The sequence below is a fragment of the Eschrichtius robustus genome, chromosome 13 (assembly GCF_028021215.1).
Source record: "Eschrichtius robustus isolate mEscRob2 chromosome 13, mEscRob2.pri, whole genome shotgun sequence".
Taxonomy (NCBI): Eukaryota; Metazoa; Chordata; class Mammalia; order Artiodactyla; family Eschrichtiidae; genus Eschrichtius; species Eschrichtius robustus.
The window spans coordinates 23,311,517-23,326,028 of record NC_090836.1 but is presented as its reverse complement, the minus strand read 5'-3'; the positions used below and the strand labels follow the sequence as shown (position 1 = coordinate 23,326,028).

Genomic DNA, 14,512 nt, shown 5'->3' with positions numbered 1-14,512 from the left:
GGGAAGGGTTCATGAGGAGAAGAAGAAAAATCATTTGTTGAACAACAGATTTCACTAAATAGTCTGGAATCATCTCATTTAATTCACCATAACTCTCCAAGTTAGGTAATTTTTTAACCCCCATTTTATAGATGAGGAAATTGGGGCTCAGAGACGTTAAATAATTTGGCCGAGGTCACATAGCTAGTATATAAACCTGCACTCACATTCCCAATGGCCTGGCTCCAAAGCTTGTGCTGATTTTCCTACATCAGATCTTCAGCTCCACAGGCAGATGAAACATAGTGATTCCTGAGCTTGGCCTTCAAGACTCCTACAGGCCCATCTGGAGGGAGGGCAAGACAGTCCAGGAGCAGCGAACAGCCTAAGCAGAGGCCTGGACGTGGGACCGTTTCAACCGTATGGGGAAAGGCACATAACTGAGTCTAGTACGTGTAAAGGAGACACAGTGGAGATGTTTTGGAAGAGAAAGTCGATGGATGCTTCTCTACTTTCCCTGTAATAGGCTCAGAATATACAGTAAAGCATACTTCTTACCTAAGTAAAAATAATAATAAAATATTGTAAGTAAAACATTTGGAATGTATTGGAAATTGCTGTTTTATGGCAATCATCTTGACCCTCAATTGTAAGTATCCTATCATGCAAACCATGTTGAGAGGAAGAATGAGTCTCTCTCTATGTCCTTTTCCTTCAGTCTTCTTTGGTTTTCTCTCTCTGTAAAGATACTATCTAGAGATTTAAATCATTAGATTAGAGACTAGAGAAACGAAATACCAGTAATTTACTTAGATAAATGACAAATTTCTTATCATGCCAACCAACATTTAAGTATTTTCAAATGAGAATTTTAACATTATATAACTGGACTGATTTAAATATTTTAATTAGTTTTAAAATATTTTAAGGTTAAAAATTGGAGGCTGGGTAAATGAGATATTATAGCCTAAAGTGATATAACACTACGTGTCAGAGACCAGTAAATGTGACTTCACCCGAGTAAGAGAAGAAAACGGGGGGGGGGGGGGGGTAGCATGCACAGCCAAGTGCTTCATAAATTAGCAGTAGCTATCCAGAAACACTACACACTACTGCGAGAACATCTTTCACCTGGGGTCCCAGCTCCACTAAGAGCTTAAATTGTAGGTTCTTCTAAGTTCTCAGAGCCTCCTGCCACCCGGAAGGAGGGAGGCATTGGGTGAAGCAGGGGGTACAGAAGGGCTGAGATTTGGGGGGAGCCACTCCATATAGCAGACTTGCAAAAACCAGAGCAAGAAATCACTGTCTCAAAGCAAAGGCAGATGGCTCAGATACACTTGTCTCCTGCGGGGCACCTGGCTCACTGAGCCCCTGGTGATGCGGATGCTGACCCAGATCCCAGGCACCTGGTGATGCGGATGCTGACCCAGATCCCAGGCACCTGTGTTACTCAGCTGTCGTGGTGGAAAACTGGAGGTCTTCAGCTCAATGGGGCAACTGAAATCAGGGCTATAGAATGAACTGTTATTACCTTGTTTATGATGTCCTGAACATTATGTAAAGGGAGAGGTTTCGAAAGGATGCTCTAATCAACGTTCACTGCACAGAAAAAGATCATGCTTTTTAGAACCAGGAAGTCTTTCCACAAGGAAAAAAGGACACTGAAATCACTGTATTTATGAATATTTTGGCTTTCCCATATATTTATTTATTTATTTAAAATTAATTAATTAATTTACTTATTTCTGGCTGTGTTGGGTCTTCGTTTCTGTGCGTGGGCTTTCTCTAGTTGCGGCAAGCGGGGGCCACTCTTCATCGCGGTGCGCGGGCCTCTCACTATCGCGGCCTCTCTTGTTGCGGAGCACAGGCTCCAGACGCGCAGGCTCAGTAGTTGTGGCTCACGGGCCTAGTTGCTTCGCGGCATGTGGGATCTTCCCAGACCAGGGCTCGAACCCGTGTCCCCTGCATTAGCAGGCAGATTCCCAACCACTGTGCCACCAGGGAAGCCCCTCCCATATATTTTAAACATTAAATTTCTTTTTTTTCCCTGGAGTCAAACTTTGATGGGTGGCAGTCCCTACCCTCCCTTCCTTCTCTCCCCCATCTCTCCTCACCTCCATCCCTCCTCAGCCCTCCCCCCCACCCAGTGCTCCGTTTCTTTACTTCCCCTTCCCCTCCTCCGCCTCCTTCTCCCTCATCTCTTCCCCCTCTGTCCTCTCCTTTACACCCTTTCTCCCCAGCTACTTCCCTCTCTCTCTCCTCCCCAACTCTCTCTCCTCCTCTCTCTTTACTCCACCCCTCCTCTCCTCACTCCTCCTCCTCCTTCTCTCTTTTCCTCTCTCTTTCCTTACCCTAAAACATGTGAAAAGTAATTTCAGTCTATCCTGGTTTATCTTGAGTAATGCACGTCAGGCTGAAACTCTGCCTAAGGATCTAGGCCAGGAAAAGTAGTTTATGCAAAGTTGATTAGGACATGACTTTTGATGTCACGAATGACAAAAATGAACTTAAGCTACTATAACGGCAGAAGTGCCCAAAAATGAACTTAAGCCACTATAACTACACCTCAAAAGAGCTGGGTCTGATAACATCACAGGTGAGAACATGGGACAGTAAAAGATGGGGGTGGAGGGAAGGGAAGGTGAGAAAGCCGCCCCTCAGATGCCTAGACCGAAGAGCAAGTCTGGCAGCCAGTCGTGAGAAATGTGCTGCTCCCCCAAGATTGCCCGCTTCCTAACTCCAAGGATTCTGGAATCAGTTACCAGGAGGACGCCCAGGCACTTGACAGCTTGCTTAATCTTGGTGTTTACCATAAGCCTGTCAAAAACAAGTGAGCAGGCAATTACGTACCAGCTGATTTTTGGTGGCCATCTTCAAAACCAGGCCCCCAGTTTTTTTAGCAGTGGAACCAAACCATGGGGAGGTTTCTCCATACACCAGTCTTAGATGTTTTTTTTTTTTTTTGGTCCCGCTGCACAGCATGCAGGATCTTAGTTCCCTAACCAGGGATTGAACCCGTGGCCCCTGCAGGGGAAGGGCAGAGCCCTAACCACCAGACCTCCAGGGAATTCCCAGATTTTTATTTTACCGTGAGGGCCTTCATGTCAAATTGCCTAGGAAAAAGGAATCTGCAGGGATTTTGTGCCAGGGAAAAAAAAACATGGCCCTGGATTCTGACATAGAGAATTCTGTTTTGTTTTAGTTTTTTCCTCCAGGAATGGGAGAACTTGTTAACAATATTTTTTTCTCCCTCTTTAGATAAAGAGGGAGTCTGGGCGTGAGCACACTGCTCATTAACCATCCAGCCAGATAGGAAAGAAAGGGGAGCAGGCCAGGCAGGAGTCACAGATTTTAACTTAAGGCTTGTCAATTTCTGGCTACAGCCTCAGTTTTCTCACCTCATCTGTGAAAGGGAGATAATATCTCCTACATCACAGGGCTGCTGTGAGGCCAGGGAAGGTCTCCCTCATGAAATGCCTGGTACATAATAGGACCTCAATAAATGCTGGCTCTCCCGGCCCCCATGGAAACTTTGCTCCTCTTACCTAAGAAAGATTAGTGTTGATCACTCCCAAGTTAACATCTGGTATTCAGCTAAATATCAGTAAACTTTGTCCAAATACTTGTCATAAGACTTACCTGGTGAAAGCCCTGTTTTGAATTGGTAGGTATATTTTCACATCTCTCTTTTTCAGAAAAGCCCAAATATTCTTTCAATTTGGCCAATTTTAGCTTGTGTGCAACAACACTTTCTTAACAGACTAAACGAGATTCATTACTTTCACAAAGCAAATTGAAGCTGTAAATTAATAACTATATTAAGCTAATATTTACGGCATACTTACTATTTCCCAAGAACTGAGCTAAGCACTTTACAGGTATTTAAATATATTCATATCTCATTTAATTGTCACAATCCTATAAGACAGATACTATAATTATCCCCATTTTACAGATGAAGAAACTAAGGCTAAATAGCAATAACTTAACCCAGGTGACAGAGTAAAGGGCAGAGTTCAGTCACAGCCAGAGCAGAGAGGATGTCTGAGCTTAAAACGATGCATACTGCCTTCTCTTTTCAAACCAGTGCTTACTCACATCTTCATATCGTCCAGAAAGACTTAAATATTCACATGACAGAATTTTAGAAATCTCCCCATGATCCAAATCCCCAACAACTGCTTTTTTCAAAAGCACCTCTTCTCATGATGCTGTATTTCAAAGAATCTAAACTCATCACAATATTCCAAAAGGAAAGTGGAGATTTAATAAACTGCTTCCCTGAACTTCTCTCTGCCAGTCTTCCTTTAGTTATTTCTGTGTTCTTTTTTCCTGCCTCCTGTTTGTCTTAAGTAACAAATATTTTATGATCAGCCCATAATTACGAGTAGTCATACGGAAAAGACCGCCAGTGAATACCAGAGAGAGGAAAAAGACGTAGCAACGCTTCCAGCTCAAGTCACAAAAACTCCAAAGAAATATAAAACGAAACACACCAATTCCACTGATGGCTTTCCTAAAGCTGTAGTGGCACAAGAGCCGCCTCTCGCTGACAGAGAGCTGTTGCGGTGCAATCTGTGGTTTTCGAGAGTAAGAAGTGCGGGGAGCCCTGCCTCCCCGCGCTCGCCTGCCGCTGGGCAGTTTTTGAAGAAGGGAACAGAAGTGAGTATTTCCAGTTCAGAGGGGATGGGCTCGCAGAGCCCGAGCTCCTTTAATGGCTGCTGGCAACTGGTTTATACACTGGAAATCTAAGTCCGCACAGCAGTCCCTGCAGACGGCGAAGTGAACGCCCAGTGGTGGGCGGGGGCAGGCTGCTCGCCATCACAGGGTGGATGGTCCCCTCGCCAGCTCACTTTCGCCGACACGTCCGGCCCGGGGCCAAGAAACTGGGCTGCTGGCAGTCCGAAAGCCGGCGGCGATCGCGGGCGTCACTCCCCGCCTCCCGCTCTCGGGGAGGATGCGCGGGGCGCCGCCCCGCACCTGTACCGCAAGGGACGACCTTGGCCCCGGAGCAGGTGATGCCGGGCCGGAGGACAGCCCCCCAGCAAAGTGCGCCCACCTGGCGTCGCCGTGCCGGCCGCTCGCCCCCTAGCCCGGCCCGGGCGCCCCTGGCGCATCGGGCGTCGCTCCCGCAGCTGGAGCCACGCGCCCGCAGCCTCACCTCTCGCCGCCTCCTCCTCTTCCGTCGCCATCGCAGGAGCCACCCGGCCGGCTCCGCAGCCCCGGGGCCGGCAGCATGGAGAGCCCCGGGCTCGCCCTGCGCCGGCCCAGGCGGCGGTCCCGGGGTGAGCGCGCGGGCACACGCGGGGCTCTGCCCGGTGCGGCGGCGGCCGCCACTGCAGCCCCTGGGCGCGCGGCCAGCGGAGGCCGCGGAACGTGCAGCGGGAATTCGCCCGCCCGCGAGGTCTGGCCGCCGCCGGACCGGGGGCGGGAGAAAGGGACGGCGCGCAGGGCGGAGCCACGGCGGCCCCGCCCAGCCCCGCCGACCCCTGCGGCCGGAGGCAAAGTGCGTAGAGGCCCGCGACAAAGCCCCTTGAGGCTTTCTGGAAACCTGCCTGTTTAAAACAGGTGTCCCCGATCACTTTCAGATCAGTTGTCTGCCTGTTCCGGAGGTTGGAGTTGTTTCGCTTGGGGGGAAAAGGTAAAGGATGGATGCAGATCATTGCATGGCGGGGGTTACGGGGCCGCGGGCGCAGGGGTGCGTGGGAGGGGGTTCCGGTGGGAGCTGAAAGGGGGACTTCTCCGGCCCCTTCTCTTTTCTGCCGTGGAAGGGCTTAGCTGGCAGAGACTAGGGTACGATGACAGAGAGGGGTCACCGAGGAAGCCCTTTGGGATCCTGCAACGGTTGTTGGGTGAATCCAGAAGCAAGATCCTTTGCGGATCACTTGACAGCCCCTCATCATATGCCGAATACGCTGGTTCGCTCCCCGCCCAAGGGACCCTAGGGTTACTTGGTCACAGTTTGTCTAGTAGAGGTAGTGGAGAAAAGGAACGGCAGAGAAAACACCAAAGCTTTGCATCAACCAGGCTAAATCTATTAATCTTCCTACCAGGACTCTTCATTACAGCGTAGAAACTAGCTGCTTTTTGTGTCCTGAGGGCTACTTAGGACCGAACCTGGCGGGGGCGTTGGACGCGTGTTCCCGACGGAAATAGGCAAGACCCGGAGAAACTGTTGCGCTTAAGGTGGGCACGGGGACTTTATCCTGCTGGAGGTGAAAGGAGAAGCTGCTCTCAGTAACACACACCGAGACACATCCCTAATCAAAACCATTCTTGAAACATCCCAGCCCTAGCCTTGATTTGGAACTCTATCCGAAATCCACCGACACCAACGTATGTTGTAAGCTCAGAAAGAAAAATTCCACACAGAGCCTGGCAGATACTCTTGAAATCTGGCCTAGGTTTCCCCGAACGTGTTCAAACCCTGGCTTTCCAGACAAGTGTACACTGTTTTGAGGTGGTTTACCAAGATTGGGAGGCTAAGGGGACATTCTTAGACCCACACATGTTCAATGCCACCTTAATGGTGAAGTGGAATTGCTAGGATCCTGGTTAAAATGTACAGTACAGACTATGTATACACTCTTGCTTACAAAGCATTTTTCCCTTTATCATCTCATGTGAGCCTCACAACAACCTTTGTGAGGTGGTTGAACACCAATAATTCTTGTCTTCTCAGTAGGCAAACAGAGGTTCAGAAATGAGTATTTTGGCCAGGATCACTCAGTAGATGGTAGAAGCCAGATGGTAAAAGTCAGATCTCCTTAGGAGTTCATAGTGGCATTATAAGCTTGCCAGTGAATCAGTGCAGTCCTCATTTCTTATAAATGATGATTCACTTCCACCAAAAGCCTGAGAGCAAGAGAAAAGAATCCAGAACCTAAACATGATAGCAGGAAGTATAACACACAAGGGGAACAGACCCACCGGATTCCTTGGGCCAAATCATTCTCATAGTTTAACGTGTGTTCCCCCAACTGTTCAAGTTTAAATTCTACTTTCTAGTTTTTCCTTATGCTCTGGAGCTCTACATTCTAAGGCATGACTTTTTTTTTTTTTCAGGAGTGGTTATATTATACCTCCTAGGATAAGGCAGAAATAGTCACAAAATATCTTGACAGATGGATAGGAAATTCATCTCTCATTTCCAACTATTGGTCTTCTTATATTTTCTCCTCGGGCAAAATGTAAGAAAAGTGATTTGGAACATAACTTGTAGAGTGCATGGTATAGTTTCTTCTGGTCAATGTGGTTTCCTTGCCAAAAGCCCAGGAATAGGTTTGCTCTTTAGGAATTATTGCTAATCCTAGGAGGAACTTAAGTTTGTTCAGTAATTTACTTCACTGCCAAGTAGTCAGGCAAGAACAGGACTGGCATTAGGAACCACTGTCTCACACACTGTAAATTCCTATTCTGGTCAGCCTCCTGCTGGGATTGTAACAATGTAATTTAGTTTGGGGGACCCTTTAAGTTCACTTAGATATTTCAGTTGGTCCAGGACAAAAAACAAATCCACCTGCTTCAGAGTGTAGTTAAATTGAAGACACCATTTCCAGTGATGCATAAAAGTAAATAACTACCCATTAATGAGCTCCCAAGTGACTGAGGAAATAAATTAATAATATTTAAAACTACCCTTTCTTCCCCATCACTCCCCCACCCCCAGCATTCTATGGAGGGTGAATACTGGGGAAGATTCTTGCATTTGCTAAGCAGGTTGATGAGAGGGAGTGCAGTTAGGAGAAACAGGGGTGCCAAATGTGCTTGGAGGGATAGATGGGCCTCTAATGGGCTTCTGGAATGGGAAAGATTGGCTTGGGCTTGGCCTGTGGAGGGGAGAAGCAGAGAAGGTAGTTGCAGGAGGGTATGCTCATGAGAGAGAGGAAAAGAGGTGGTGGCAGCTGCCACAGGGAAGGAAATCTGAGAAAGATTTTTTTAAAGGGTATTTAGGGAGCTTCACTGTGTAATGCAAACTTTCTTACATTATTTCCCTGGAAAACAACAACTTTAGCAAGAGATAACATTCCTTTTCAATGCTTTTGGAGTTAACTTATGTTTTTATTATAAGTGAAAACATTTTGAGATTGGCCTTAAGAGGGAAAGAAGGGCCGCCCACAAAATGCAGTTATTTATTAATTCATTTGTTCACAAATGCTTATAGAGCACCTACACTGTGCCAGGCATGACTGTAAGGGCTGACTGCTGTACGTCACCTACTGGGCATCCGTTACTTCATATAGATGTTCTCATAACCATCGATGAGGCAGGTATTATTTCATTTTAGAAAAGTCCAACCAGTGCCCTTTTTCCTTTAGCTCAGTAGTTCCCCAAGTTGGATTGAGACAGTGCAGAAGTTCAGACCCACCCCAGAAACTCTGGTTCAGTAGGTCTGGGGTGAGACACACTAAATCCTTATTTCAAATACGCACCCTAGTTGATTTTGAAATAGTTGCTCTGAGCACTTTACTTCAGGAAATATTGCTTCAACTTGTCAAAAATGAATTTTCTTAAGGCTAGGTTGTCGCAAGGGATAAGCTGTGTGTGTATTTCTACAAAAGCCAGAGGACAGAAGTAGTAATAAACTAAACTTTCTAGAAAAATACAGGGAGAACAAAACTTAGGACAAGAGGGAATAGTTGTGCGGACATCTCTTTATATATGGATTTTTCCCTTAGAGATTATGTATTTGTGTATGTATGTGTCAAAAGCTGAACTAATTTTTACTTCTGCAGGTTTTGGACACTCTTACAGTAAGTATGGTGCCCCAGGTCCACCTCAGTCCTCCCCATATTGTACAGAACTGTCTTACCCAAGAGGACAGGAAAGGCAAAGGACAATTTCCCTTTCCTGTTACGGATTTCTCCCTTTGACAGACTTAAAAGTCAGCCTACGTTTAAGGGTTTGATAAGGAATGTAAGTTCAGAGATAACTTTGTAATGGTTAGCACAGTCTCCTGAGAAATGTCTTGATTTCTATTCATCAAAGCCCATCTTCTCAAGTTAGACAGTTGAACCAACAGTGATTAGGCCCACCCAATTGGCTGGATCTTGAAGGGAAGTAAGTTGGTGAGGATCCCTAATACTGATACAACAGCTTTGAGGGAGATGGACCAATGAGGAGATGAATAGCAGCTGGCAGGGATGGCAATAGCACTAAAAAGACCAAGCCCTGATCACTGGGCCAAACATCCATTGTTTGAATGATGTCCAGAGACCCACCCGTACTCCTGGTTCTCTGAAGGACAAGAAACCTGGGGTCCCAGTAGCTGAGCCATGGTCTAGCACAGTGGTATTCAGTATTCCTATTTTAGATGGGTCAAGAAAGACGTTAATGGACCAGCCTTCGGTTTATATGTAGGCAGTGGCAGAACCAGCAACAAAATCCAGATGCAGTGACTTCAGGTAAGAACCATTGCTATAAACCTGTGTGGCACCCTTTTGAGTATCTTGGAGGTTAACTCCAGTTTGGGTCTGGTATCCCGTAGCCCTGTGCTTTAGGGGAGCCTCACTCTGGCACCAGGGACGTGAATCCTGATTAGTTTTAAGTCAGTCACCAGGCCAGGTACTGTTGTAGGAGTGGATGGATGACATAATTATGGCCAACAAAATGTGTGTGTGTGTGGGGGGGGGTACTTTGCTTAGAATGCTTCTGGAAAAGATTTTCCTTGCTCTTAAAAAGAGGATGAACAATCAGTAGTTTCTCTTTTTCAAGACTTGTTGTGTGAGGATTTGATGCTTAGGCTCCCTGTGGCCATCTAGCCCCTCTAAGAAGACAAGACCAAGGACATCCAACACAATGAGGATGACAAAGTAGAAAAATGAACTTATATTCTTGGTGATGTTTTTGAGATGCTAAATTTACTCTGGAAGGTCCCTATATTGTGTCTTAGTTTTACACGATACTCATTTTCCTTACTGTTGAAACCATTTTTACTTTCATCTTCTGACACTTGCAGTCAAAAGCACCCAAAGTGACAATTCTGTCACTTGCTTCCCATGTGTTTTTCTGAGGTCTAGAAGCATACGAGGTAATTTGCAGTGAAGCGTGCTCTGTGATTTGGGAGCAGACTGGCCTTGATCCAAGAGCAATTTATTACCTGTTTGGGTAAGTCACGCTCAGCTTCATGTTCATCATCTGTAAAATGATAGTAATTATTTTATTTCACAGATTAATAGTAAAAACCAAAATAAATAAGGTGAGAGCATTTTGTACACCAATGTAAGTTCTTTTAATCACAAGATGCTTTTGAAAGAAGGTAAATGTAGAGAGGAGTCCAGGTTTGCTCCAGCGTCCAAATTTTGCTACTCAGTGTTTTCACCGTTTTGTCTTAGCAACAGCATTACCGAAACAGTGTCAGTCAGGGAACAGCTGGGAGCACAACTAGGATGAACAGGATTCTGATTGGCTCCCTCTGGGCTCAGCAGAAAGAGTATCATGATCGATGAGCAGTGTCTCCCACGGGACAGATGTGGTGGTACCTGGGTACCTGGGGCACTTATATCACTCGTTTCCATACTATTTTGAGGCATTTTCAATTTAATTTTGAGGCATTTTAGATTTCACTTCTGCCTGCCAATTGGTTTTGGCCTAGTGGGTGGGGTAGCTGTAATATAAACCTGTACAACTATCTTAACTGTTTAAACACAATTGAAACTTAAAATATTTATTTTGTCCTTGATGTAATCTTTAAGTATAAAAGTTAGATACATTTACAAAATAGTCTTTCTTGAGTTTTGGATAACACCTATCTCAAAACTTGAAAATATAACCAAAAAAACCTCACCAGCAGAAATATTATAAACATAGTTTTTATTCTTTTCTTACCTTCAAGGAAGAAGGCCTCATGCCACCAAAACATTTCTTTGAAACTCAGTAACTGAAGACAGAACTCGATAGCCTGGTGATTATTTTTCCAGACAACTGAATAATTTATGTTGCTTTAAAAAAAATAACTAAGATCTATTTTTATTATTTCAGACCTTTTTAAAGCAGCAATATCTCCCTCATTTTTTTTCATAAAAATCTAAAATATCTCTAGTAGTCCTAAGTGTCTTGTACTTATATTTGTTCTAAGTGTTTGTTTCATTAAAAGTTTCCAGAAATAAGTGCACTTCTATAGAGAAAATAAAATTTAAATAAAGACAAGAGGAAATAATCATGGTTGTAGCAAAACGGTTATTTTGAATGTTCTCAGTCTTAGCAATTCAAAGAGAGAGTGTGTTTGGTAGGCAGGGACCTCTCTACTGATTAAAATCTCAATTCGTTTATTTGTAGATCATTGATAGATGGATAGCTGTTTCTCCTACCAGTAGATACAGATGGGTTGACAGTCTAAAGGTTTTCTACAATAAAGCACCAAAAATAAATGTACTTAAAAATATTTTGAGATTTACAGATTTACACAAAGATAACAGGTGTTTAAAAAAACAGAAAAAGTATGTTATTATAGAAATAAATGAAATCCTATCTTGAGCCTTAGCAACCAAAGAAAGTTTTGAATATTCCACACTTATTTTCCATTCAACTAATAGCTTATTAAATCATATATATATTCCATTCAGAAGAGGTTGACTTATAAGAAATTCCCTGTTCTCAGATTGCACTATGCTTCAATAAATTTAAAGATTTAAAGCTATGTTAATAAGAAAAGCATAAAAGAAAAATAACATAACTTGCTTTAATACAAAGGTTTTTTTAATAAAAAAGTCAAAGTCTACATTAAATCAGGAAATCAATAAATCTGAATTATACAAGCTTTCTATGTACTTAGAAAAACCAAGAACACACAGTTTATAACAAAACTCTTTAATTCAAAATAGAGTCTAATTTAAAGAAAATGTCATTATGCTCAGTTGATTAGATAGGGTTTTGTCATTTAAATTAAATGGTTCACCTGAAATATGGGAAGTATATAATAGAGAAAATTCAATCTCAAGGGTACTTCGCAAATCATCTAGCTAATTTGCATCATGAATCAAATTCTTAGCTTCCAAAGGGCAGACACAGTCTTTAATTGCTTTTAGATAGGCACTTAAGAAATGCTTTTGATGAGGAGGAAACCCCAAAGATTATGAATCACTCTATTAACTCCAGGGAAAAATGAGACTCTAAACAAAGTAAATTTTCCCTAACTGCCCTTCCACTGCCAAGAAACCATAACTATTCCCAAGTTCTTCCTATTAATAAGAATGAAGGAGATGGAAACTAAAATGCTCTATTCTTATTCAATTAAAAGGTAAACTCAGCTCCTTTATATCAATCTCTCTCTCTAACTTGAATTAATGAATTTTTTTATACTAGAAGAGTTACCATATTAGAGCCAGAGAATGTTGCAATTTCCTCATATCTTACCCATTCACTATCACACTAGCAAAACATCCTTTTTTAAATTGGGGGGGGGGGGTTGAGAAAAATCTCATAAAACTAAACATAAGTTAAAGATTTTTTTAAAATTAGAGGCAGTTATAATTAGAAAAACCAGAGTTAGTCAAATTGAGATAACCCCAGGATTTTAATAGTTCTCTCTCCTAGATGAGAGATGATCCAAATAAGAAAAATGGAGATGAACTATTAGATGAACACATAATAAGTATCAAACAAATACTAGGAAAGAGTGGGGTGAAGGAAAGGGAAGGAAGGGAAGGAATGGGGAGGAAGGGAAGGGGAGAACAGGGCAGGAAAAAAAACCTAGAATGACCTTTAATGGAGCTCCCCAGCAAGCAGCAATATTTATAAAATCTTTTGTAGATTTGCATAATGATCCTATGCAATTCTTCCCCACTAAGAAGAACATCCGTACAAATTATCATTTTAGATTCTGATCACAGATCATTTGTAATAGTGATAACTGTTGTATCTAAAAAAATTCCACCAGTTATCAGTTAAGACAAACATTAGGCCATTCTTTGATAAAGTATTACTTCTCCACTACTACTGATGAAACCAAAACCTCAGAGAGTCATTTTAAAATTAAAATGTTGAGCTAGAAAAGACTATTCCATTCTTAGGGAAATACCCAGAGAATTTGCTGCTGACATCATCACCCCTATTCTCTAATCACAACCCGCCGGCCTTCATTTACTTCCTTAATTCCATTTGCATTAGCCACAGTGATGTAGCTAAACATGAACAATATTGCCCTTGAATGAGCTGGCCTCTATCAAAGATCTGAAGACAGCATTCCCACAGGACAGTAAAATCCTCCTCAGTTGTGAACATCCACTCTGTTCAGGATCTTTGGTACATTTGGAGTATAAGAAGATAATGGCACAGTAATACAAGTACTATCAAAGGAAAAATTTTCATCAAAAGAAATAAACGTTAACCAGCCATGATATGTAACAACTTTCTAGAAAACCAAAGTAAATAGCTCTTTGTTCTCTACAAGTCCATTTACATGATCAGAAGTCTGACGTTTAAAAAAATAGTTTAATAAAAATACACTAGTTCTCTACAAGCAGCCCTCATGGTCATTTCTTAAATTCAACTCACCATAATCAAATGAAAATAATGCCATGTCCTCTTGTTAAAAAAGAAGTCCTCTTGTCACAAGAAAAGCAACTTTACACTTTATATAATACAGTACATCTCCCTATGAGTATACAGACTACGTATATAAAGGTCATCAGTATTTCTGAATGCAAAGTAAATATATTAGTGGAGTGCTTGAGTGAAGGTGTTAAAAAATTCCTCCTTATTATAAACTTGTCACTCCCTACTGTGGAGTTTGTGCAATAACGTGATGATAAATTCTATTTTTTAAATAACCAGTGTATTTCCTTTTTAAAATGTCTTAAAACCATTACAGAAATTGTCTTCATATATATTCTATACATGTCCAAACCAATAGGGCAAGTGTTCTAATGGCTTTTACTGATTATCTAGACCCATAAGGTTTGCAGTAAAACAGCAATACTGCAGTGCTACCTACAGGTTAGCCTATGTTGCTATAAATGACATATGTTGCTCCTGAATTGATTAGAGGTGTTACAGTACAAAGCCACAGCACACACAGGCAGAATGGACCTTAATACGCATGTAGGCAGTGCAGTTAGAAAGGGATGTACATTTCTTTTATTCCAGTACCTTCATATAATAAAGTTAACAAAAATAATAAAATATTAAAAAAAAAAAAGCCAGCTGGCACTGCCAACCAATTCCTGTAGTAGTCTTAGAAATCCTAATCCTGTAGAATTTCCTCTTGTAGTCAGAAGCACCACCATCTTCGGGAGTATTTCAGTGTACTGTTGTCTACGCCAAGCAAGCCTGGTGATGCAGCTACCTGAGTTCTCTTGGTTGTGAGCGAATGGGATCTTCATTCATAATTTCCCAGCTTTCATGTAGGTGGGGATAGAGCCACGCTGAGTCAACCCTTCAAACCGCTTATAGGTATAATTGAGGAAAACCCAGTCTTTGGATTTGTAGTCCGGTTCTGTGGTGTTTGGCACTAGAAAGACAGAAGAATTAACGAAGAGCAAAGGAATTTCATTAATGAAAATGTCATCATCTTCAGAGACTTTTAATAGTGTTA

The 14,512-nt window shown here is 42.7% G+C and overlaps 2 protein-coding genes across 3 annotated transcripts in view; both read right to left on the bottom strand.

The window, feature by feature from the left end:
- The window catches only part of BMAL2 (basic helix-loop-helix ARNT like 2), a 97,747-nt gene extending 92,376 nt beyond the window's left edge, over positions 1 to 5,371 (bottom strand). For both annotated transcript variants that reach the window (XM_068560412.1, XM_068560413.1), the window contains exon 1: positions 5,141 to 5,371. In XM_068560412.1, coding sequence (XP_068416513.1) covers positions 5,141 to 5,171 — 31 coding nt within the window. In that variant the 5' untranslated portion in view covers positions 5,172 to 5,371. The remainder of the gene's footprint in view (positions 1 to 5,140) is intronic.
- Positions 5,372 to 11,806: 6,435 nt separating this feature from the next.
- Positions 11,807 to 14,512, bottom strand: part of STK38L (serine/threonine kinase 38 like) — a 78,967-nt gene continuing 76,261 nt past the window's right edge. Inside the window, exon 14 of the mRNA XM_068560815.1 lies at positions 11,807 to 14,428. Coding sequence (XP_068416916.1) covers positions 14,301 to 14,428 — 128 coding nt within the window. The 3' untranslated portion in view covers positions 11,807 to 14,300. The remainder of the gene's footprint in view (positions 14,429 to 14,512) is intronic.